The 26847-nt window shown below is 44.2% G+C and overlaps 1 protein-coding gene across 7 annotated transcripts in view; it reads right to left on the minus strand.

Moving 5' to 3' along the window:
* The window catches only part of DISC1 (DISC1 scaffold protein), a 349132-nt gene that overhangs the window by 82097 nt on the left and 240188 nt on the right, over positions 1-26847 (minus strand). Inside the window, exon 10 of one of the 7 annotated variants that reach the window (XM_072823071.1) lies at positions 7846-7980. The exons of 4 other annotated variants lie outside the window; for them this stretch is intronic. In XM_072823071.1, coding sequence (XP_072679172.1) covers positions 7847-7980 — 134 coding nt within the window. In that variant the 3' untranslated portion in view covers position 7846. Of the gene's footprint in view, positions 1-7845; positions 7981-22348; positions 22516-22876; positions 23149-26847 lie in introns of those variants that run through there. 2 more of the 7 variants (XM_072823072.1, XM_072823069.1) reach the window with 2 other exon arrangements.

Raw genomic sequence — 26847 nt, forward strand, 5'->3', positions numbered from 1 at the left:
AGGGATTATCTGCCCAACACCCTTCCGTTTTGAGGTGCTAATCATCCTCAACCCAACCCCTTGCCAGCATAACCTAGCACCCACTGGCTTCTTGGCTGAGTCTTTCCTGGGTAGAGGAGACACTCATATGAACCAACTGGCTCCTTGCTCCAGAGTTTTCAAATGTGCACAAATTGAAGAGGATCCTCATTCTCCGGTGTCATGCAGACAAATGGCTGGGGGCTGCCTGCAGCTACAATTGGGTCCCAGTTTGAAGATGAAGCTGACACAGATTAGCTCTCAAGGCCCTGGGCCCACCACCCCGCTGCCCAACCCATCCCCATGTCCACCATGGTGACTTGAGTCAATGCAGTGTCATTTCTGATGCCTGAGGGTCACCCCTCTGCTCTGTTTCCTCTGCCTGGAATATCCTCTTCAAATGTTTTCTGCCTTCCTACCCACCAAGACGCTCTCTGGGCTATGAGATCCTGCTTTCTTGCCCTGCGCCCCCTCTTCCCATGGTGCCTCTCACTCCTTCTGGGCTTCTGCAGATCTTTCACACCTTCCTATAGCCATCAAGTTTATGTGGGACATGGCTGATCTCTCTGCTCAAATTGTATCTTCTTTGAACCCTTAGCGCCCAGCGCAATCCTGGGCTCAGAGGAGGTGCCCGGTAGGTCCTGTGACACAAGCTATAGGCCAGGTATTATGCCAGCCACTGGGGAAGGAGTAGAGACCAGAGAGTTTCTGTTCTCAGGGGATTGACAGCCTGATAAGGAGATGGAAATCAGAACAGATTATCAGGATGCCAAGTGCCTGAGGTCATCAGAGAATGACTCCCTGGAGGGTGCAAGAGAGACACAAATGCAACCCAGGGTGAAGGGACAGGCAGGGCCACGTGGGCTCCCTGAAAAAGAGGACCTGTGAACTGAGAAGGAGATGAATCTACGGATACGCCTCAGTTCCATTATAAACAAAACAGCACACAGGAGATGAGAGGGAGAGGTATGGAATGAAATAAAGAGGGAAGGGTGCAGAACTCCCATCTTTAAACACCCAGTCTTCAACCACGCCTCCTGCAACAAAGAGGCATCAACCTCCTGCTCACCGGGCTTCTCATGCTACTTGGTGGGCACTTGAACAGGGCAACTCCCCAATGAACCTGGATTACATGGGGACTACACAGACAATCCTGAGCCCTTACAAGCTGTGACAACGTCTAAAAGTGAACTGGCTTTTTTTTTTTTCCTGCACAAAGGCCAGCTAGCAGCCACCACTGCCAAATGATCCTTCAACTTGGGGTGAACAACCCAGGGTTTGGTTCCATTCAAGGCTCCGAACGAAGGGCATGCCTTTATCAAGCAGCAGACATGACCTCCCTCCAAGGTAAGACAATAGCACACAGCCCACAGGATGCAGTGCACAGTGTCCCCACCCTCCCCCCACTGTGCTCAAGTGCTAAAAGGAGGAGGTAGATGCAGACATATCAAGAAGACACTCCCAAGAAGACAAAATCCCTAAGATCCTACCTATCTAAGATCCTACCTATAGCTTTCTTGTTGATGTATTTTCTCAAGCCTTACACAGAAGTGGGGAAAAAGCCAGATGGGTCACACTGAGGCACCAATCAGATGGGAACAATTTTCCATGTAGGGACAATTTCACAAAAGTATGAGTTTAGGAGCACCTGGGTGGCTCAGTCAGTTAAGCGTCTGTCTTCAACTCAGCTCCTGATCTCAGGATCCTGGAATTGAAACCCGCAATGGGGCTCTCTGCTCAGTGGGGAGTCTGCTTCTCCCTCTCCCTCTGCCCTTCCCCACCTCTGCTCATTCTCTCTCTCTCTCTCTCTCTCTCTGTCTCAAATAAATAAATAAAATCTTTTTTTTAAAAAAAAGTATGAGTGTAACTGGCTGTAAGATTCCTTCCTTCTAGTGACAACCCCCATCACAAACACACACACACACACACACACACACACGCAGTGCCCATATCTAGGCACTTGCTGTCACCTCCACAAGGCCCCATGACCAGGCCACACATGACCAGGCACCTGCTGCCGTGGACCAAGTCTTCTGAGAGGCCAGGTGTAAGCAGCATGCCTCTCCTCCCCTTCAACACACAGCCCATGCTGGCATGAGTCATAAAGCCAGGATGTTGGAAAAACTAACAGAGGAAAAACATGAATAGTTTGCATCCCTGCTTCCTCAGGACAAACATATGCCAGGTGGGAACGACCATACGATATAAAATCTCAGAGGAAAACAGCCTGAATGAAGCCTCTTGCTTCTGCCTGAAATGACTCATCTTCCCAAACTCTTCAGTCCAGGATCACCCTACTGGGACAGGCATCGGGGATGCAGGTCTTGTTGGGTGCTCATCTTGAGGGGTGGTGTGACCTTGTCCCCCAGGGCCTGGTACCAGACAACCAGGGACATCCCTGTGCCCCAGAGCCCTGCCCTGAAATTATTCAAACCAGCCAGTCCTCAGCCTGCATGCCCTGCCGCACCTGTCCCTTCCCTCACAATAAAGGCTCTTGACTACATTTTCCCCTCAATCCCTCTGCCTCCTGACTGAGCCTGGCACTTCCCCATGTGACCTCCATGGTGTGGCCTGTGCCTCCCCTTGGGACCTGTGACCTACAAACTCTCTTTTTAAGAGCAATCGTTGGCCTGACCATACCTGATTAATTATAAAACCTATACTGGAAACTCTCAACTTAGGACAATAGAACATGCTACATTCAGCCACTTACCAGACAGATTTATAATCAGATACACAGTATATGTGCCTTGTGCTGTATCTCTGCCCCAGCCTCACATATAGTAGTGATGAGTCTGCTCTCACCAACATGTGCCACTAATTCTATAATGGACAAGGGAAAAGAAAGAGACAAGCCTTATCAGCAATGAATACAACATTATGAAAGAGCTGAATTTCAGCCTTATCAAAAAAACTGCCAGGGAACATAATCCTTGAACTTCCACAGACCAGGCAATGATGTGTGGTAGGAGGCTCCCAGGTGGCTCCTTGCTGGAACAGGTATCAGGGATGCAGGCCTTGTTGGGTGCTCATCACGAGGGGTGGTAGGGCCGAGAGTGCCCAGCCTGCGCTTCTGAGGGTCTGACATGGTGCCCTGAACTGAGGCTTGGCACATCTGGCCGTTGTATTTTCTATTTCTACTCAGGGAAGGCTGGCCGCAGAACTCTGGAAACTATTAGTTCTGTCTTTGCCAGGGCCACTCAGTTGAGCCCCCAGAAGGGAAAGAACCTGAGATTCACCAACCTTTCTACGATGGCCCTTCTTACGAGAGAAAGGCCACGAAACCTTGCTTAACACCCTGTGCTGGCTTCCCTTTGACCTTGGAAACAAATCTAGACCTTTCCACAAACCCTGCAGGTGGGGCACAGTCAGTCTCCCATCTCCCCACCCACACCTCACCCCCTGGCACCCTGGCCTGGCCTCAACCTCTCCACACTAGACTCTTTCCCCGCCCTCTGCCTGGCCCTCCTCCCCTGCTCCCTGGGCAGAAGCTGTTTTCTTATCCTTAAGCTTCAGCTCAAATGTTGACTCCTTAGAGGGCGCTTCCCCCTTGGTCACTGGCTGCTTTCCATCCCAGTTATTTTCTCTCTGATCCTTGATTGTTGCCTTCATGGGCCTTACAACATCTGGTATTTATTCTATCTATGTGCTCATTTACCTGGTGGTGGTAGTGGTGGTGGTGGTTTTTATCTGTTTTTATTACTCTGTCCCTCTCTTTAGGTTTCAGGAATACAGCACCCCACAGTGCGTTCCCCTCTGCATTTGTTAGATTATCTATTAGCTCTGTTACAACGTGCATCTTATTTTGCTTCCCTGGCGTTGCTGCTGAGTCTTGCTATTGCTTCATACAGCAGAGAATGGCATGTGGGGAAACATCCTGACTATGAGCACAGGCGGGGGGCATTCCGGCACCCCTGGGGAGAGTGAGGGTCAGCTGTGGGCCGAGTATGAGACATCAGGGGTCACTGGTGCCGTATAGACTCAACTTCAGTATGAACACTCAGCACTACCCCCTGCAAGGGCTCTCCAGCTCACAGCCTACGGCTACAGAGCAGCTTCATATAGGAATGCACGTGAGAGCACAAGGTTTTGTGGGCCAACTTCTAATGTGAGAATGGGAATTCAGGACTGTGGGTGAAGAGAGTGCCTAAGCCAGCCCACCTGTTCTCATAGGTGCCTAGGAGAGCAGGGTATGTAAGTCAGGGGGTCTGTACCCACTGCTAATGCCAGCATCTTAATCAGCTCCCACCTGCCGTCTGCAGTGGGCATGGCAGAGACAGAAGAACGCGTTGGCTGGAAAGCAGAAGAATGTTGAAACTCCCACTGTGATTCACAGTGCAAGCTGCCCCTCATGCAATTGAGAATGAAATGCAGCAAATGTTGAGGCTGAATCTCATTTTTAGTCTTTGACTTTGGAAATTGTATTTGGGGTAATGCTAATGTGAAGAGAGTGTATTAAAACAAAGTACAATAATAACATGGGGCATCTCTTAATAGCTTACAAGTGTCTTCCTTCCTTCCTTCCTTCCTCCTTCCTTCTTTCCTCCCTTCCTTCCTTCCTCCCTCCCTTTTGCTCTCCCTCCCTCTCTCCCTCCCTCCCTCCTTCCCTCTCAAACACACCCTAAAGAGCACAAGATCCATGAGAATTTAAAAATAGCCTAACATGGATTTCAAGTAGAGTAAACTAAATGAGTCCAATTTTCTATGCCTTTCATTTTAAATTATGCGCTAAATGTCTAGAAGCATGAGATGTAAGTGAGGAGGATGGGACATTTAAAATCTAATTTTCAAAAATTGGGTCCTAAGGCAGAACAGTGAAAATGCATTTACACATATAATTGTGCCTGCAAATCAATACTGGCAGAGCAAGTGCCCCTTTGGCTGGTGAGATCGCCTGGCCTGGGTTCACGAAGCCCCAGGAAGCCAATGCACTGGTTTGGTGGGTATGCGCTGAGCCCCTGCTTGGTGCCAGCCGGTGATCCAGCCCATGGCCTCAGCAACGTGGTGAACTAGCGAGGGAATGGCAGGGGTAAAGAGGTCTTTACCACACTGTGGGAGGGAAGAGGAGAGGCCAAGACACAACAGCTAGTGAGCACAAAGACAGGCGCTTCCCACAGCGGAGAGACCAGTGGGGGTCAGGGAGGAGACATGCGGGAGAAGAACATAGCTGAAATCCAAGTGCTGTGCAAGGAACAGGGCAGGTAGCAAGGCAGAGAGACCAGGGGCAAGGAACTCCTGTACCGGCTCGGAAGTAAAGGGAGAAAGGACACACTTGGGAAACTAAACGTTCAGGCTGGCTGAAGATTAACGTGGGAGGAAGGTGGGGGAAGGGGGGCAGTAAGGGGCATGGGGAGAAACAAGGATGGAGAGAGGAAGCAGAGGGAAGTCAAGGGAGGCCTCATAGGTCCCTGTGGGAATGTGGGTTTCCTCCTACAAAGGGGAGCCTTTTGGGGTTCGACAGATGAGTGTGTTATGTCCATGAGAACAATTTCCCTGCAGCTACACTGCAGAATGGGTTGGCTGTAGGGCAGAGGACCGCAGGTGAGAGGATCTCTTCAACACTGCTGCTATGATGCAGGAGGACTGGATTCAGAACACGTTCGTGGGATGGACAAAGTGGGTTGATCTAAAAGACAGTAGGGGAGGACCCCTGGGTGGCTCAGTGGTTGAGTGTCTGCCTTGGCCTCAGGTCATGATCCCGGGGTCCTGGGATGGAGTCCCACACTGGACTCCCCGCAGGAAGCCTGCTTCTCCCTCTGCCTGTGTCTCTGCCTCACTGTGTGTCTCTCATGAATAAATAAAATATTTAAAAAACAATTAAAAAATAAAGACAGTAGGGAAATACAATTAACAGGAATTAGCTTTGGGTTGAATTCATTCATTCATTCACTCAGCAACTACATATCAAACAACTATTATGGGCTGGGCACTAGTCTAGAAGCTAGCAATACAACAGTGGAAACAAGAGTATTAAATAAGTGGGTATTTGTACAACTGCTCAGCGGTGCCTGAACTTTTTTGGGAACTACTGTGTTACTGCTTGTTAAATAGAATGAATACAATAAAACAGACAAAGGGTTTCGGAAGTGGAGGTGGGTGGGGGGATGGGGTAACTGGGTGACAGGCACTAGGAGGGCACTTGATGGGATGAGCACTGGGTGTTATACTGTATGTTGGCAAATTGAATTTAAATTTAAGAAAAAAGGAAGGAAATTCTTAAAAACTTTGCTGTGGCATATGTATGATCATAGCTTTTGAGAAATGAAAAAATAGGATTATTGTGAAGTTAAAAAAAAAAAAAAAACAGACATGGAGCCTACATTCCAAGTGGGGAGAGAGAAAAGCAAAGAAGTGAGTATAATACAGCAGATGTCGATAAGTATAAAAAGACAATGTGGGGGCGCCTGGGCATCACTGTCGGCTAGGCGTTCGACTCTTGGATTTGGCTCAGGGCGTGATCTCAGGTGTTGTGAGATTGAGCCCCGTGTTGGGCTCCGCACTCAGCACGGAGTCGGCTTGGGACTCTCTCCCTCTCCCTCTGCCCCTCCCCGCACTTTTTCTCTCTCTCAAATAATCTTAAAAAAAAAAAAGAAAAAGACAATGTGTGTATCAGAGGAGGGCTGCCATCTTAAACAGGATGATCAAAAAAATAAAAAATAAAAATAAATAAAAAATAAACAGGATGATCAGGGGAGCCTTCCTTGAGATGGTGACAGTTCAACAAAGACCCAATGGAGGTGAGGCCACACAAGCAGTCACAGAGAAGGAATACAGCATAAAGCCAGGTCTCTGGGTTGGTGGATCGGCAATGGAGAACACCAGAGGAAGACAAGATTTAGGAAGGAAGAAAATTAGTTCACTTTCTAATAGGTAGGGTTGGACATGTCTTTAAGATATCCAGGTAGAGCTGCCCAGCAGAAGGTTGTCCTGATGGGATGGAATTCAGCAAGGTGAACAAGGATTCGTTGTCCTTTACATGGTGAGTTGAAGCTGTGAGAGTAGATAGACCATTCAGGATGGATGTATTCATTTCCTATGGCTGGTGCAACAAATTGCTACGAACTTAGCAGCTGAAAACAACAGAAATGTATTATCTCACAGTTCTGCAGGTAGAAAGTAGCACATCATGGCTCAGCTGGTTCTTTGCTCAGAGCCTCACAGGATGAAATCAAGGTTGTTAGTAGAATCCAGATCTGCGAGACTTCAGGTCCCCATTTCCTTGCTGGCTGTCAGCAAGGAGAGCTTCATGTGTGGAAGAGGCAGAGAATGGAGCCCCTTCGCCGCAAATCTGCAGACAGTGATCCCCCTGATATGTGGAAGCACTAAATGCCAACAGAAAATCCATTCTGCAATCCCCATAGTTTCCTGGTATTTGTTTTAAGTATTTAAAATGCATTAGGCTTGACACTAAAATGGTTAATAAGTTAATGTCCTAGATATTTAGGAGGAGGTAGGTATAAAATTATTGGCTTAAAATGATCCCAGTGAAACCATTTCTTCTGACAAGATCATAAAATGCACTTTCCCAGTGAGTCATATATAACTGGCTGATGTCTTTTTTTTTTTTTTTAATTTTTATTTATTTACGATAGTCACAGAGAGAGAGAGAGGCAGAGACACAGGCAGAGGGAGAAGCAGGCTCCATGCACCGGGAGCCCGACGTGGGATTCGATCCCGGGTCTCCAGGATCGCACCCTGAGCCAAAGGCAGGCGCCAAACCGCTGCGCCACCCAGGGATCCCCCTGGCTCATGTCTATAATAAAATGGGGGTTCGGGTTTAATGGAAGTCAGAACCTGTGAGGCTTTGGATTAAAGGGTAATTTTCACCTCATGTTGCTGTGCAGTTGAGGGATCGTGGTATCTTCTTCCCGACACTTTTTCTGTCATCCACCTCGAGATAAGTGAGCAGCCTCTCCTTATCACAGGCCACGTTATAAATATGTGTGTTGGGCGGTGACCCCTCTGACCAAAAGGAAAAAGAAAACAATGGGAAGGCTAGACTGTGTTTTTGATTGTACAGATACCATCAGGCAGGCCCTGGCACTACCTCAGAATCCCATTAGGTTTTAACAGGGAGTTGGTCTTAAGGGATTATTAGAATAGATTCATTTTGTTTAAATATCAGAAGATAATGTGGGTGGAACTCCTGTTGGCTTGTTCTCAGCGACAGGTGTGGAGATCCAGAGACATAAAGGCGCATGGCCTCCGTCCCTGGTACACGCACAGCTGCCGAATCTTTTGAGACAGGTTTTGTCAGCCTGCGTGTGATTCCAGGCCCTGGAGTTTTCTCAACTGCACCATTTGCATTGTGCAAGTCTTTCTGTCATCTGCCTCCCACCAATGAAAACAGGAGAAAAGTCCCTGAAAATGAAAAATGCAATGCTGTCATCTCACTGCTGCCCACAGCACGGTGGGAGGGGGTACAGAGGGACAAGACCGACCCCACATAGACACATTTGGTCCTGTGGGGCCCAGGAATGGGTCACTGGACTCCTGGACAGAGCGAGTAGCTCTCCAAGGGAACACAGGCAGGGGGGTGAAAGCAGTTAGTTCGTGTGGAGGAAGTGGAGCAGAGCAGGGCTGGGCTGGGAGCCCCAGGTGATACTCGTGATACTCGTAACTTCCATACCTGCAACTAGGGGTGGTCTACGTGACTATTTACACAATACTGTAAAATAATACTTCACTGTGTATTATATTATTGTTATATATTATTCTATTAAATGCTGTGCATTGTACACTTCTACATACTCAAATTAGTGAATACTCATATATATATATATATACACACACACACACATATTTATATATGACCCATACACACACACACATATATATGTATAACCTAACATACTGCATTTTATGGGCAACTTAAGAGATTTCCAAGGGCAATTTTAAACATGCTTGATTTTTACCTTAAACTTCACCTTTAGAACCCAATCCCTACATTAGGAAAAATTCCTCTACTATCTGAACTGGCTTTCTACGACTGCCCAGTAAACACCGGGACTATAGGAGGATGCAAGTTGTTTGAAAGGTGTTTTCATGACTCTCCTCAAAAAGGCTTTAAACTCATTATGTTCTCTGAAATCAGCTACTGCTGAGCAATGCTATATTGCGTGTGAAGAACAATATGTGCATTTGTGAGACATTCCCAACCTTCATCTAAACTTTCCTGCTTTAGAAATTCAGGACCTGAATTTTGAGAACCACTTTCATAAAATTTAGTGTTTCCCCTTTCCTTGTGTGGATTTATTTCCTTTGTGTTCATGAGGCTGTTAAAAAAAAAAAAATTGTGTTACAAAGGGGGGGAGGCCCACCCAGCATTGTTCCCAAGTGGCATGGCTTCCCCTTGTAGATGCCACTTGCATACTAAACCAACGGTCCCCGAGGCTCGGCTCAGCACTCCCCATAAAGTCCAGAGAACAGACTGGATCATCCTGTTGTATTAAGATGTCCTGAACTCTCTTTAACACAATCCTTCCTTGTCCCATTTTGGCAAGAGCTCCCTCTGAATGTGAGCACCAAGGGCTATGTCATTTATCTCTCTGGCTCAGACCCAACCACAAGTTAATCCCTGCAGGCTGTTCAAACAAGAACAGGAGACTCCAAGATAAACCCCTTCCTCGAGTTTCACCAAACCTCTCTCTAAATCAACTCCAGTGAAAGCAGCACATCTCCGAGTAAGCTCTGCACTTCAAATGGAGGAGATCACCTGCTCAGAAATGGAAGTCAAGCTTCAATTTTGAAATTGAACAATGTATCTGATCAAAATAAGGGACTACTCATTTTCTGTAATTTCATCAAACAGATCATTCACATAATGACAGATTTAGCTGCTTTTCATCTAATTGGGTAACAATACATAAAATGCACATCTTAAAGCTGAAAGCAGTGTGCATTTAAAAAAAAATCAACACTAAGATCAAAATTTTTATCTTATACTCTAATATTTCTACTAGGATTTGTATTCCCGGTAATTATTCTCAGAAATCTTTCCCTTTTTCTTTCATCTATCTGTGCTATGTGGTGCCCACTAAAACTCAGCACAGACATGGTAAGTGTACTGGGCCCAATCACAAAGATAAGAAGACCCTGTCTCCACCAGCATGGCCTGCAGGCGATAGGCATACCTAACACTGAAACCCATTGCCATAAAACAGAATGCTGCGTGGCTAGGCTTCCACCATATTTTAAAAGTAGTTTATTTTGCTCCTTGAGCAAGCAAGGTAGGATTACAGGTTGGGCCAAGGAAAGGAAGAGGATGGAGACAGAAATGGTGTCCTCAGACCAGAGAGTGTACCTAACTGATGCTGGGTGGCCCTCACAGCTACTGCCACACACAGTTGCTCCTCCTTTCTCTCTCCTCCCATTTGTTTTACTGTCTCTTTTCTCCATCTCTCCTTCCAGAGGTATCATGGGAGGAATCTCAGCCATGTTGAAGGTTGACAAGGCAGGTTGACCTTGGCTTCCTACATTTTGCCTCCTCATCCAGTGTCATTGCCAACCACTGGAGCATGGTAGGGCCTGGGCTGGGGAGCCTACAGGGGGATATGGGGTGGCTCTTCCAAGTGGTGCACATCCCATGGGAGGCTCTCAGTCACCCACATTCACTCAGATTTGGAGAGGGTAGGAGACTGGGCCAAGGAGGGTGGCCATTGGGGGAACTGCTGGATTCTGTCCCAAGCTTTTGTGTTGCAACTATATCCCTACTTAATTTATGACACTATGTCTTCCCCACTGTCTTAGTTTGTTTAGGCCACTGTAACAAAAATATCATAGTCAGAATGTTCATAAACAACAGAAATTTGTTTCTCACCGTTCTGGAGGCTGGGAAGTCTAAGAGCAAGGTGCTACCAGGTTGGGTGTCTGGTGAGAGTCTACTTCCTGTTCTTTTCACTGTGTCCTCAACATGGTGGAAAGGGCAAGAGACTTCTCTGGGGTCTCTTTTATAAAGTTACCAATACCATGTATGAGGGCCCCACACTCATGACCTAAACTCCTCTCAATAAGAACCATCATGTCAAGCATTAGAATTTAACATTAAGAATTTTAGAGGGACACAAACATTCAGCCAATAGCACCCATCAGTAATATGCCTGATCAAATATATTTAATTTTAAAGGAAGCCAGGTGAAAACGAGATACAATATTTTTTTCTGGACATTCATGAATTACTTTATGAAAATCAGAGATACCAGGAAATATCACAAAACTAGGTATAAGAATGAGGTGGAGCTGGTGTGCCATAATCAAAACAACAGACCCAGAAATGTTTGAGAGGTGGCAATAAATGGCTGGATGATTTATTTTGTGCAGGATTGTTTTTAGGAGCATTACTATAGCTACTTATTGTTTTTGCTTTGAAAGCAAGAACCCAAAGCTCTTCTTATAATTGAAAGATAGTAGAGGATAAGTGGTCATGAGTAAGCCTGTGGATTCAGGCTAACCTGGGTTAGCTCTGCAATGCAGCAGTACCGTCTACTTGGGCAAGCTAATTAATGTCTCTACACATCATTTCCTCATCTGACACCTGGGACAATACTTGTACTTCCCTTATAAGGTGGTCATAAGGAATCAAGGAAATAAGGGGTACTCAAGAACTCTTAACTTTTATCTTTTCCTGCTTTTGCTATCATCATTAGTTTCACCATCACCATGATAGAGCTGTTGGGGTGGCACAGGGACATTCCCTTCCATTTCACATATTATTACTTTTGGTTTTTCTTCTCTTCCAGTTTTATTAAGAAACAATTGATATATACCACTGTGTATGTGTAAGGCATATAGCATGATGATTTGATTTACATACATTGTAAAATAACGATCACAATGGGTTAACAATCATCTCCTATAGATACAATTTTTTAAAAAGAAAAAATTCTCCTTGTTATGAGAACTATTAGGATCTACCTCTTAAGTTTACTATGTATCACACAGTAGTGTGAACTACAGTCATCAAGGTGCACATACATCAGAGCCCTACTGCTTATTTATCTTATAACTCGGAGTTTGTACCTTTAATCATTCTTCCTTCAATCTCCCTTCAATCTCCCCCCCCGCCCCCGCCCTTGCCTCTGGTAACCACAAACCTTATCTCTTTTTCTATGAGTTTAAGGTCATTTTTTAAAATTAGATTCCATATACAGTGAGATTACACAGTATTTGTCTTTCTCCATCTGATTTACTTCATTTAGCATAATGCCCTCAAGGTCTGACCATGTTGTCACAAATGGTAGAATTTCTTCATTTTTTATGGCTGAATAATAATCCCCTGTGTGAAGTGAAATAATTTCTTTATTTATTCATCCATTGCTGGACCATTAGGTTGTTTCAATTGTAATTGACTATTGCAAATAAACTGCCATGAACACAAGGGTGAGGGTACAAATATCTTTTCAAGTTAGTGTTTTCATTTCTTTTGGATGTATTCCCAGGAGCAGAGTTACTGGATCATATGGTATTGTTATTTTTAATTTTTTGAGGAACCTCCATGCTGTTTTCCACAGTGGCTGCACCAGTTTGCATTCCCAGCAGCAGTGCATGAGGATTCTCTTTTCTCCACATCCTCACCAGAATTTGTGATCCCTTGTCTTTTTGATATGGCCATTCTAACAAGGCATGAGGTGATATCTCACTGTAGTTTTAATATGCATTTCCCTAATGACTAGCAATGGCATTGGGCATTTTTTCATGTACCTGCTGGTCATTCATATGTTTTCTTTGGAAAAATGTCTTCTTGGGGCCTTCATCCATTTTTATGTTGGATTATTTGCTTTCTGCTACTGAATTTTATGACATCTTCATATATTTTGGATATTAACACCTTATCAGATATGTGATTTGCAAATATTTTTCCCCATCCTGTATTGTGAGTTTTCATTTTGTTGATTTTTTTGTGTGTGTGCGTAAGCCTTTTAGTTTGATGTAATTCCACTTGTTTATTTTTAATTTTGTTGCTGGTGCTTTAAGTGTGGTTTCCTAAAAATCATTACCAAAACCTGTGTCAAGGAGTGTTATGCCTACATTTTCTTCTAGGAGTTTCGTGGTGTCAGGTCTTACATGTAAGTCTTTAACTCAGGTTGAGTTAATTTTTAGGAGTGGGGTAAGATAGAGGTCAAGTTTCATTCTTTTATATGTGAATAGACAGTTTTCCTGGCACCATTTATTGAAGAAACTGTCTTTTCCCCCATGGAATATTCTTGGCTGTCGTGTCAAATATTAGTTGACATAAAGTTTGGATTTATTTCTGGGCTCTCTATTGTATTCCATTATCCAGTTATCTGTTTTTATGCCTGTACCATACTGTTTTAATTACTATAATTTTATAGCATAGCTTAAAATCAGGTATTGTGATGTCTCCTGATCTGTTCTTCTTTCTCAGGATTTCTTTAGCTATTCAGGGTCTTTTGAGGTTCCACATAAATTATAAGATTCTTTTTTTTAACTTATATAAAAATGCCATTGGGATCTTGATAGAATTGCATTGAATCTACAGTGGCTTTTAGTTGTATTGACATATTAGCAATATTAATTCTTCCAGTCCATAAACACAGGATGTTTTTCCATTTATTTAGATCTTCTCTGATTTCTTTCATCAACGTCTCTCATAGTTCTCAGAGTAGAGATCTATTACCTCCTTAATTACCTAAGCTTTTTATTGCATTACTGCATTGTAAATGAGATCAGTTTTTTATCTTGTTTTCAGAAAATTCATTGCTAGTGTATAGAAATGCTACTGATTTTTATACGTTAATTTTGTATTCTGCAACTTGACTAAATTCATTGATTAGCTCTAAACAGTGTTTTAGTTGAGTCTTTAAAGTATTTTGTACATAAAATCATGTCATCTGTAAATAGAGACAATTTTACATCTTCTTTTTCAATTCTAATGCCTTTTTCTTTTTCTTATCTGATTGCTCTTGCCAGAACTTCCAGTACTATTTTCAATAGGAGTGATGAGATTAGGCACTGCACGTCTTATTCCTGATCTTACAGAAAAAGTTTTCAATCTTTCACCACTGAGTATAATATTGGCTATGAGCTTGTCATATTTAGCCTTTGTTATGTTGAGATAAGTTTCTACTATGCCTAATTCATTAAGTTTCCATGGTGAGTGGTTGTTGATTTTTTGTTGACTGCTTTGTCTGTGTCTGCTGAGATGATCATATGATTCTTTTCCTTCATTCTATTAACTCCTGTAAGATCAGGAATAAGATGTGCGGTGCCTAATCTCCAATCCAGAAGTAACATACTGATTTGCACATGTTGAACCACCTTTGTATCCCTGGTATAAATCCCACTTGATCATGGTGAATGCTCCTTTCAATGTGTGCTGAATTCAGTTTGCTAGCATTTTGTTGAGAAGGGTTTTTGTTAATAGGACTATAAATTGAGCTTAATTTATAGAGCAGCTTTACAACTTGATCAGTGCTCTCCTGGGGTTGAGAATCAGAAGTATAATAGGATTTTTCACAAGTTGTGAGGAGAACAGAAATTTTGAATTATAGTGTATTAATGCCAGATAAATGTTCAATATATCCAGTAGAGATAAAGTATTCTTCATTTTAGAATTATTTCTAGCCTCGGTCACCCATTGAACTTAGAATACTGAACAGATATGAGACTGGCTTCCTTGAGAGGCAGTGGGGCACAGTAGAAAGAAGAAAGCTGTACGTTTCACAATTCCAAAAGCACGGTGCACATGAACTATAATGGGAATGATGTCCCTGGATTTGGCAGTGCCATTGAGGCTCAGAGAAAAAGCAATGTCTTTGAGGTCAGAGAAAATGGGATTCAGGCCCAGTCCCAGATATGAAAGCAGATATGTTACCAAACCTCAGACCCACTTCCTAACATGTAAAGTGAGAGAAATTATTCCTATATGTTAGGTTTCTGTGAGAATTAGAAATAATAAATATGTAGGGCACAGCTTGTATTCAACAGGTGCTCAATACAGAGTAATTTTTTTAAAGATTTATTTATTTATTTATTTATTTATTTATTTATTTATTTATTATAGACAGAGAGAGAGAGAGAGGCAGAGACCCAGGAGGAGGGAGAAGCAGGCTCCATGCCGGGAGCCTGACGTGGGACTCAATCCCAGGACTCCAGGATCGCACCCTGGGCCAAAGGCAGGCTCTAAACCACTGAGCCATCCAGGGATCCCCAGAGTAATTATTAATATTACCATAACTCATCACTTCTATAACTCTATTAGTTCTAATATTAAATATGGGACAAACAGTTATAGTCCATATCGGTGGTTTCCAAGTATTTTTAAATAATGGTACTTCCTATAAGCATCTTTCCAGTTAGCATTTAATCATATGGGGTCCTGCCTGATTGTGAAGCCCTAAGAGAAGAGGATAAATTTCATTTGATAGTTATTTTGTAAGGTTACATTCCCAGGTCGAGCTGCCACTCTGAATAACTCCGAGGGCACCGTTCTAAGGAATTCCAGGTCCTGGCACTGCCAATGATTTAATAGGCACTGTACTTGTAATTTAAGACATTGCCACCAGGTGTCAGCGCTGAGCAACAATCACAGGGTATAGATACTCTGGATCCCCACATCCAGAAGCAATAGATAATACAACTCAGTGCTGAAACTGAGCCATACATCAGGTAAGTTAATCATGAGTCAGTATAATACAGACACCCTATTGCTCTGGAAACACTTCTTGGCAGACTTTGGTTCACTCATTCATTCACTTACTGAATCAACAAATATTTACTAACTCTGCCAGGAACTTCTAAGTTAAAGTTTTGTAAGTAAACTTTCTCCTGGTCACTGCCATAAGCAAGTCCCTAAGGCATCTTCTGTAGATCCATATGCCAGCACAAATCAGAACAGAGAGGAACTGTTCTGACTCCCTTACTCCTCCACCTGACCTGAGGATGAATCATAACAAGGGCTCTGACCATCTTGAGGAGTCCAGGCTGGTTTGGCTTCTCCCGTGTTGAATCACCAGGAAATCAGGACTACCTAAAGCAGGCAGGAATGGTCTGGCTCTACTCTGGGCAACTGAGAACTACCTTGATCTAGAGATCCTCCCAGAACAAAACATGAGCCCGGGACTCAGCAAAAGTAATTCTCTGGGGCATAACCTAGTTTGGGAACCGGTATCAGAAGTGGACCCAAAGCAGATCACTAAAGGGGAAGCAACTTGCCCAGCCCTGAGTTTATCAAGTGAGGGACAGAAGGGTGATGGCCGGCTATTCAAGCAGCAGGTAGGGAACTAATAGTAAATCTGAGTGGCAGTCAAGCTTCTGGACCTCCACCCAGACTGCTGCTCACCAGTGAACCCCTGAAACCAGAACTGTAACTGGCTTGCAATCTCCTACATTTAGTTCTCAAGCCATCAGCAGTACATAATGACATCATGCTGCTCGACCTCTGCCAAACAGCTGCAAGCAAGTTTCTGCGTCCCCTTGTCACTCGTCTGTGCTGATGGGTACCTTCTCTTTCAGCACCTTCGGACACACATTTCCCTAGGGACACAATGATATAAATGGTGGTTAGGATCTCAGACTAGCCACCAAAACCTGTTTAAGGCTGAGCAGGCCACATGGGGCAACAGCTCAGAGCATTGCTCCAGAGGCTCACTGTCCGGCAGAACCCCAGCTGTCACTTCCTGGCTCTGGGACTCTGGGCAGCAGACTTAACCTCAGGCTCATTGTGAATCAAAGTAATGACAGCAACCTTACACCGTTACAGTGAGGATCAAATGTGTTCACATGTACAAATCACTTAGAGCCATGCCTGGCGCGCGCGCGCACACACACACACACACACACACACACACATTCAGACAACATTAGAGAGAAAGCACTGGAGGAGCTTCCAGAAGTACATGTTCATCAGCCCTGGGCTCCCTGTAACCTTGAACCTTAAGCTGCCACTAAACTTCTCTGACCTCACATTTCTTACATGTAAATCAGAGTGGTTAAATTACATGATCTCTGAGGTCCCTCCAATTGAAAAACTAAAGAAAGCGATGCCTGGGTGGCTCAGTGGTTGAGCGTCTGCATTCAGCTCAGGTGTGATCCCGGGGTCCTGGGATCAAGTCTCGCATTGGGCTCCCTGCAGGGAGCCTGCTTCTCCCTCTGCTTATGTCTCTGCCTCCCTCTGTGTGTCTCTCATGAATAAATAAATAAAATCTTTAAAAAAAAACTAAAGAAAAATAATACTGGGAACATGTTGTTAGTGTGTTTTCTGAAATTCCCTATTTAAAAAAATACATAGTCTTCTTTTTCAGTGATGTTGATAGTGAGAACCTGGTTGATCTCAAAGTCCCTGGCTTATAACCAGTCCCAGAGGCCTCCAGGCAACTTTTCCCTCTAGGCTTGATGCCCAGAGCCCACAGCTGGCCCATGGGCCCCTCTGTCACTTAGACTCCTGGCATCATATTGGCAGTCAGGTGTGAGCAACTGCTGCCACTCGCCCCCACCACCAGCCTACTTGTCAGAGGCCTTTTAAATTATAAGACCAGGAGAAAATCAGAAGTAGTTCTTCAAGAAAAAAAAAATGGTGGAGTGCCTCATTTAGAACAACTCTTTCTCGTCAGTCTCAAAAGAAAACCAGCCTTATCCTTCATTGTTTCTTTCCTTCCCATCTGGGTTTTAAGCCATTAAAAGCCCCTTTTCTGCCCCCCCCTCCCCCGCCCCGAACTCCTTGAGTCACACTGGGCTTCATGAACCAGATCAGCTACAGAATGGTCTGCAAAAACGCATCTGTTTGCTTGTCCTAAGCAGCTTCCCTGCTGTGCACTCTGAGAAAGGCTGAGGACTTGCACTTTGGAGAGATCAGGCTTGTCTTTGCTTGAAGCCAGTGGCGTGCACCTTGGCAGCACGGTGCCACGGGGGCTCATTAAGCCTGGGAAAAATAACAACACAGTGGCAGACTAAGAGACGACAGCATGAATGATTTAAGCCATTTTCGAAGTCTCGGGGTTAAAAATACATTCTCTTGGCTGTAAGATTGTGTATTGTGATCAAGACTACTTGAGGACAGGATTTCCATACTTTGTCAGGAGTGGGGGAGGTGAGCACGAGAGGAAGGATGAAGAGAACAATAAGGTTCCTTGAGGCTGGCTCTGTGAAAGACTAGCCTGTCGCAAACAAGAGGGCACAGCCTTCCATACTTGGGAAACAAGCAAAGGGTCGTCTCTGAATGCCACTGTCCTCTGCGCAACACCACGTACATTCTTTACCTATGTCCCGAGAAGCTCTGTGTAACCACATCATCCCCACCTTTGTTGGTGCCCAGTTATCTAGTTTTCATATGCTAAGTGTAGGCATCCTCAATAGGTGCTTTCTCTAACTTGAATGAATAAACACAAGAATGAAATGTTAGAGAGATGATAGAATAAATCTCCTCTAGGGAAGAGGAAAGAAGGAAAGGAAAGGAAAGGAAAGGAAAGGAAAGGAAAGGAAAGGAAAGGAAAGGAAAGGAAAGGGAAAGGAAAGGGAAAGGAAAGGGAAAGGAAAGGGAAAGGAAAGGAAAGGGAAAGGAAAGGGAAAGGAAAGGGAAAGGAAAGGGAAAGGAAAGGGAAAGGAAAGGGAAAGGAAAGGGAAAGGAAAGGGAAAGGAAAGGGAAAGGAAAGGGAAAGGAAAGGGAAAGGAAAGGGAAAGGAAAGGGAAAGGAAAGGGAAAGGAAAGGGAAAGGAAAGGGAAAGGAAAGGGAAAGGAAAGGGAAAGGGAAAGGAAAGGGAAAGGAAAGGGAAAGGAAAGGGAAAGGGAAAGGAAAGGGAAAGGAAAGGGAAAGGAAAAGGAAAGGAAAGGAGAAAGAAAGTTCCCTAACTCAGAGCCCATGCTCCTGTGCAGGGTGGCTTGAATCCAGACCCACAAGAGAACTACTGAAGGGAGTTCCCAGGTCCAAGTAGGCAATGCAGGTCCCAGCATGGGACTGTAAAGGATGGAGTGGCCAGGAAGGGACAGGAAGCTGGCACTACTCTCGGATTTCAGTGAGACTGTGATAGGGATTCAGCCAGCTGCAGGCATTGGAGGAACTTAAGTCTGCTCAACAGAGCCCATTACCAAAGGAATGGTATCATTCCTATCATTTGGAAACCAGCTCCTCAACTACTTGCCCATCCTCTTTGTTCCCACAGAAATCCACCTACATATTTGTCATCACATTTTATGATGTCTATCCACTTATTTGTATGTCCTCTCCAACACTTATCTCCTTTGTGTCCTAAACGTTTGGCACAGAATGGCTCCCCATGAGTGGAGCAAAAGGAAGGGCAATCTGGGAGCAGGGAATGTTGGCAATGCATACAAGTGGGTGGGGAGTTTCCAGGAAGCCTGGTTCCCACAAAGAGCCCTGAGCTATAAGACAGAGGACAGTGATGCAGCGAGAATGCTAGAGCTTTCCTAATTCTCGGGATGCCAGACATGTTACCAAGACAGGATTCGATATCCAGAACATGACAAAGTAGCAACTACCTCAACTACCGTGGGTAGAAAGCAGGTCTTACGAAGCTGAAGCATCAGATTGAACAGAGATGTATCAATAGCAGAAAATGACCTGATTAGCCTGAGTTTTGACTTTCCTAACCTAGAAGTGGGTATATATGCCTCATGCTTTGGATCAAGTATTGGTCTTGGACTTCTAGGCCACTAAAGGGCTATCCTTGGAGATCATGTGGCCCCGGTCACAGCGAGTGGAAATCCAGGCAAGGAATGAGAATGCAGGACTTTTCCCTCCTCTCTGTCTCAAAGAAAAGGGGATTCTCCTTGGTAGCTGGAGAACACGGAGTTGGAAGGACAATCAGTATGCTATCACCATCCCCAAAGGTTTTGTGAATCGGTTACGGGAACACACTGCAACAAAAACATTTGCCATTAATGTTAATAGTAAAAACTATGGCCATTAAAAACTTTATCGTTGGACTATCTGGAATTCGAAGTAAAAATTCCAGGAAACCAATGGACTTCTGAAAAAAGTACATGAAGCGATGAAGACAATGTATCATCCCCTTGGGAAAGCCTCATTCCTCAAAGCTGGCCTTCCTTAAAGGAGGTCACGGAAGGAGCATGAGAACTGAATTCACATCTGAACCCTCTCTCCATCAGGCTTTCAGTCCTTAGATTTAGTGGAGGATAAATCTCGGCCCCTGCCTTTAAATCCAAAGAGTTTCCTTTCCCTTTTGTTCCCCTTGGCTTTCCTCCTACTGTGTGTAAAAGTGGTATTACTCCCTCAGCTCTCTGTTTGGGCTGATCTCTTAACATTCAAACTCAAAGGTAGCCACTGAAACTGGGTCAGGCACAGATATGAGAGCCTGAGACTAATCACCAAATTTATAAAAATTGTGATCCAGCTCTCCTCTGTGCCACGAGCACAGAAGCTGCTGGTACCAAGGAGCATGTAGTGAAGACAGACTTTCGATAAGAGCCCTCGTCCCCCTGCCATACTAGATGCTGTAATATTTGATCTGGCATTCTGAATTTGACTATCCTGAATTTTATATTCTAGACTTCACACAGACAACACACTACTGCTTTTCGTGTACACCTGCTTTTCACGTGGGTTTAGAGAGCACTAAAGGTATTAATTTGCTCGTCCCTAAATAAGTGTGTCCTGTTCCCTTAAGTCTCTCCACAAACACGGTTTGTAGAAGAGCTTTTCCTTTCAGTAAGTCAACTGACAACAGCAGTGCCAGGTTAGGGATGTTCTTGGAAGTGTAATAACTGATTCTCTGCAGGAGCACATAGTCCTGGTTCTGCTAGTTACCGTGGTGGCAGCTGGAACTGCTAGTCGTCACTGAGGGCTTCTTAGGGTTCAGGTATTATTCCTGAGGCTGCAGTGACAATGTACCACAAGGGTCACTTAAGACAACAGAAATGTATTGTCTCACAGTTTTAGCAGCCAGAAGGTCAAAATCATGCTGTGGTAGGGCTGGTTCTTTCTGGAAGCTCTCAGGGGGAATCTGTTCCGCGACTCTCTTCCTAGCTTCTGCTGGTTGCCAGCAACCTTGGTGCCCCCTTGGCTTGCAAATATATCACACCAATCTCTGCCTTCCCCTTTGGGGTCTCTGTGCCTCAAGTCTCCTTTCTCTTAAGAGAACATCAGTCACTGGATCATTCAGGGTCTATCCTAAATCCAGAACAATCTCATCTCCAGATACTTAAATTAGGAGCACCTGGGTGGCTCAGTGGTTGAGCATCTGCCTTCAGCTTAGGTTGTGATCCCAGAATCCTGGGATCGAGTCCCATATCAGGCATCCCCTCAGGGAGCCTGCTTCTCCCTCTGCCTATGTCTCTCTTCCTTGCTCTCTGTATCTCTCATGAATAAATAAATACAATCTTTTATTAAAAAAAAAGATGCTTAAGTTAATTGTGTCTTCAAAGACCCTATTTCCAAAGAAGTTCACATTCACAGGTATCAGGGGTTAAAACTTGGAAAAACTTTTGCAGGGGAGGGGGGACAATTTGCCCTGTTACAGATGTAATAGGAAGCACTTTGTATGTTTTATCTCACCGATGGAGGAATCCTTTGAGGTTGTCTTGTCCCATGACCCATGAACATTCTCGACAACATACCTGACGTCAGTCATTCAGCAGCAGCTTGACTAGCTCCCGAGCGAGGGAACTTTCAAACCTGACAGAAGCCGTGCCAGCTTCATACTGCTCTAGCACTCTCAAGATCTTCCTGGATGCCTAGCCTCACCGCAGAGTTACTAATTCTATTACCATCTGTGAGATAAGAAACTGAGGCCAGAGCAATATATGACTTGGTTAAGGTCATGCAAATAGTGAGGAGGGATCTAGGTCTCACACATTCTTAACTACACACCATTCTGATTCTGCAGGGAGACTACAGGGGAGGAGGCAAAGCTTCCAGATGAGTTCACCATAAAAAGATAAACCTTGAAGTCCAGAATAACCTTGCCATATACGATGCCATCCCAACCTCACCTTATCCATAAAACAAATGTTGAACTAACTGGTGCCAGCCCAAAAATCAGAACAAAAGAATCATTTAAAAAACAAACAAAACTGAAAACCCTGTTGCAAATGTTGTTCTATCCACAGAGCAGTTGCTTTTTCTTCTGCTTGGCTGTGAACACCCTCATGTACATCCCCATAAGGAAAATTAGGATTCCCAATATCACTCCTCTTCTTCCCTCAGATTGTTCACATTATTATCCTCACGTCACCTACGCAGATATATTCACACCCTCCCCACACACACTCTGCTGCACATCACACAAATGTTTCAATAGGTTTTCCAGGGGAAACATTTCCATCCCGTACTATGGTGCTCACATGTGCTTTCTTTGACAAGAATGCCCCTCACCCTTCCAGCTCCCACATGTGAACAAACACGCAGCCTCACTTGTGTGTACAGCTGTGTGTGCTCTGCCGCAAAGGGTCCGGCACCACGTGTGGGCTGTCCCGCCAGGGACAGATGGCCCGTCGAGGGAGGTAGGCTTTCCCTCTGTTTTCAGTTCTGCTGCTTTCCTTTGATTGATTGCTGCCCTTCCTCACCTGGGGGAAAAAGTTCATCTTTGTCACTTTACATGTATTTATATGACAAGCTCCTTTAATTCTGTGATTAAATTGTTATTGAGCATAAAGACACAGTGAAATAAGCAATTCTTAAGCTCAGAATACAGGACAGAGCAGGTAAAGGGACATGGGCAGGACTTGTCCAATGAATACAAATGAATGCTCAGATCTATAACTTCGGAATCCAAGCACCTACCTCGCAAGCTCCCATCAGGCCTCCTCTTGTGGGACCGTACTCTTGGTGAACCGCAAAGCCCACAGAAGCAGATTTCTCATTTCTAGTTCCTGGGCTGCTCCACTTTGTCCCCCTCACACCTGATCTGCAGCTGTCCTAGGAAGATGGCATAAGCCAGAGCTAACTGCTGACATCCCCTCTGTACTGATGCAGGCACACTGGAAACACGTCCTGGCCAAATCCACAGCCCCACAGAGATGCTTTCTGGGGTACGAGCCCAAGAAATAGCCTGAACGTGCACTCCACAGGGTGAGCCTGAAAGGCTGTGGGAGTTGGTGCGAAGTCTGTCGGTGAAGAAAAACATACCAGGTGAGGTGATGTCTGTCTACAGCCGTCAGTGACTGAAAAGGCTCCTTTCAAGGCCCCAAAGCAAAACACTGTGGGAGGAAAGAAAGGTGAGGCAAAATCTCCAGTCAAAAGTTTGAACTGCCAACACCTTCAAGCACCTGGCACCAGGGAGAGATGGAAGGAGCCCTCGGGAGAGCAAATGTGCAGGATCCCCAGGAACCACGGTGCAGGACAGCTACATGGGCACCGGCTAACTTCTCATTCGAGTCAGTTTAGGTAGATTAAAACCATTTCGGCTTTTGTTTTAAAAAGTAAATATTGCATGTCCTCAAGTTGGGGGTTGATAGTGTGAATCCTGGGTGCCACTCACATGATAGTTTGTTTGCAAGCTGGATTTTCCGAGTAGGTTGGAAGCATGAAAGGTATTCTGGAAGAGGCAGACTGCTTCAAGGCTGGGCCCAAGGGGCTATCAAGGCATCTGTCCAGAAATTCTAAAGGGAGGGGCCTCTGGGGTTGTCCTTGCTGACCTGGTGTCACCTCCTGCCTCAGTTCCCCCCATGTGGGTCATCCCACAGACTGACGTGGGGCTGAATGTCAGGATGGCTATTCACTCCGGAATCAGGATACCCCGATACCAGTCCCCGCTCCACCACTCACTAGACCTTCAAGTCAACTAAACTTCTCTATGCTTCACATTCTTCATCTGTGAAAATGGATTATAATGATACAAGCCTCCAGGGCTCAGTGTAAGGATTAAATGCAACAACACATGTAAAAACTTTAGATTTGTGCACAGAACATAGTAAACACTTAATAAATGTTAGTAATCATTGCCACCTTTGTGCTATCAAAACCTCATGCCAGCTCCACAGCTAAGGCTAGCTGAGCACCTGCCCTGTGCCAGATATTCCCACAGCAGGGGCCAGCCATACCTGCATTAGTTCCCTCACTTCTTAAGGTGACCCCACTGAAGAAAGGGTCGAGAGATACAATTCTTTTATCATAGAGGAGGAAACTGAAGTTGACAGTAAGTGCTCTGCCCAAAGTGGGCGGCAGAACAGGGCTCACCCATGTCCCTGTGCCTCAGAGGCAGAGTTCTAGGTGGCCACACCCAACTGTCCTCAATCAGGTATGAATACTCTATTAAGTGGCTTTCTCTGAGTGGTAGAAAATGTAAAATGAGAAGAGAGAGATCATTTGAAATGGAGACAAGTAGCCAGTGAGGATCCCAACTTGTTTCTTTAACTTGATTCTTTGAAGAATCCAATCATGACATTATTTTCTCTACCAACATCTTAATTAAACATGAATTTACCAGGTAAAGTGGGTGAGAAGCAAATCAAAGTGAAAGGTCAACAGTTACATCACCTTTCCCCAGTTGAGAGCATAGGGTTTTGGGCTCACAAAGTTGAAGGAAGAAAACGCTACCACACCCACATTGTTCTGCAGGTGCTGCAATGTGCTCACCATCATGAAATATCCAGGATTTAACGTGCAAGCCTTATTGGCAATCCCAAGTTCAAGCGCTATCAATGCAGCCCCAAGCCAGGGTCTGAGGAAGAAAGGGAGCCCCCAGGGCCATGGTTTTCAACCAGGTAGGATTATCCAATAAAATAAAATACAGGATGTGCAGTTAATCTGATATCAGATAAGCAATGAATGATTTTTAATATAAGTATATTCCAAAATTGCATGGAACATACTAATCCTAAAAAATTATTCATAAGCAACAATGTTCACAGCATTATACACAATAGGCAAAAGGTATAAACAACACAAATGTCCATCAACAGAGAAATGGATAAACAAACTGGTATATCCATGTAATGGAATATTATTCACTTAAAAAGAAAGTAAGTTCTGACACAGGCTACAACATGGATGAAGGACATTATGCTAAAGGAAATAAGCCTGTCACAAATGGACAAATACTGTTTAATTTCACTTATATGGGGCTCCTAGAATAGTTAAATTCATAGAGACAGAAAGTGGAATGGTGGTTGCCAGGAGTGCGGAGGTAGGGATGGAAGGAACAGGAATATACTGTTCATAGGGACAGTTTTTCAGTCTAAGAAGATAAAAAATTTCTGGAGATGGATGGTGGTGCTGGTTGCCCAACAACCAAATGTACTCAATGCTACCAAACTGTACCCTTAAAAATAATTAAAACAGCAAATTTTATGTTATGTATATTTAACCACAATTTTAAAAGTTACATTTGGCTTAAAATTCAAATTTAACTGGCGTTCCTGTGTTTTTATTAGCCCCATCACCAGGGACATTTGGCAAGGGACATTTTTAATCATCATGATTGAGGGCGGATACTACTGGGATTTAATAGGTAGAAGCCAATGATGCTGCTCAACATCTTGCAGGCCACTAGACAGCCCCAACAACAAGAATGATCTGGTGCAGAAGGTCTACTGTGCTGAGGTTGAGAAGCTCTGCCCCCAAGGGAGATGCAGGGGAACCTCACAGATTTTGCCTGGGGCCTAGAAATTTAAACTTCAGCCACATCCAAAAGGCAGATTCCCACAGGGAAATAAAAATGAACAAATCCTATCTGTAGTAAGGCACACCTAAAAATTATCTGTAATCACTTTGCACATTATTTTTGTACACAAAATTCTGTTTGCAAAAGAGACTGCAATTGCTATTGTGCATTTTCAAAAATAGACACCCTTACAGAATTCATTTGGACTCATTCTGATGAAGACAAAGAGTTTATCAGAAAAGGTCTTTCTGTCCAGTCTCAGCCTCAATATGTTTGGTGAGGCACTTTAACCACAAAAACAAAATTAGGAGGGGGAAGGGGGAAAGGGGAAGGGGAAAAAAAAACAAAAAACAAAATTAGGAGATTAGCTAAGGATGAAATGAGACCAAATCCCCATAGCAAAGTTCCATGCACCGGCCAGAAGACACGTACTCAGCCCACTGCGACAAAAACACCCAACTGGAAAGCCCACATGCCAGGAAGAAGCTTAGCTCTCCCCATTTGACCTTGTATTACTTGCTAAATCTTTAAAGCATAAGAAGAAAGGGAAATCCACCAAGAACTTGAAAACAAGCATGATGAAGTCTTAAGCACATTTTTCACTATTATCAATGATAACACAAATGGATGGTGTTTTATTAATGCTGAATTAAGAATCAAAGACAAAGTAGCAGCTCATTGTCAAAGCTGTCTTAAGAACAACAAAACAAGATTAGTATCATGGAGTTGTATATAAATTACACTCATGATCCATCAAGAAAATCAATCAGTGAGGAGGGAAAAATAAAAGGGTATTTCCTGCTTCTTAGAAACCGTCAAGACTCATCCATCAACAAAGACTTTTAGTGCAACTAAAGTGGTAAAACCTAAAGGAAAATAAATGTCAGATAAGGTAAGCACTGGAACTGGAAGATCACAAATTCTTTAAAATCAAGGAACTTTATGGAAAGTGATATGAGGAAAATTCTCTCTGCCCAGAGAACATACTGTAGAAAGCATATAAATAAGAAAGGAAATCTATAACCAAAATTAGGTCACAATGGGACAGCTGTGATTGAGGTTTCTGGGGGCTGGAGCTGGTGCCTGTCGCCTCCTGGGTATGGAATTTGGCATTTGTCTCCTTTTTGCTGCTCTTCTCTTTCCTTCCCTTCCCAAGTGTCTCTTCCTTCCTGCTGACCTAGGGTCCCACAGACCTTATAAGCAAGCGAAGAGCCATTAAAAAAATGCATATCAAGGAACTCTCAGAGCAAAAGAGATTTCTCCTGATGGTCCTACAAGATAATTGTAGGTGAAA

The sequence above is a fragment of the Canis lupus genome, chromosome 4 (assembly GCF_048164855.1).
Source record: "Canis lupus baileyi chromosome 4, mCanLup2.hap1, whole genome shotgun sequence".
Classification (NCBI taxonomy): Eukaryota; Metazoa; Chordata; class Mammalia; order Carnivora; family Canidae; genus Canis; species Canis lupus.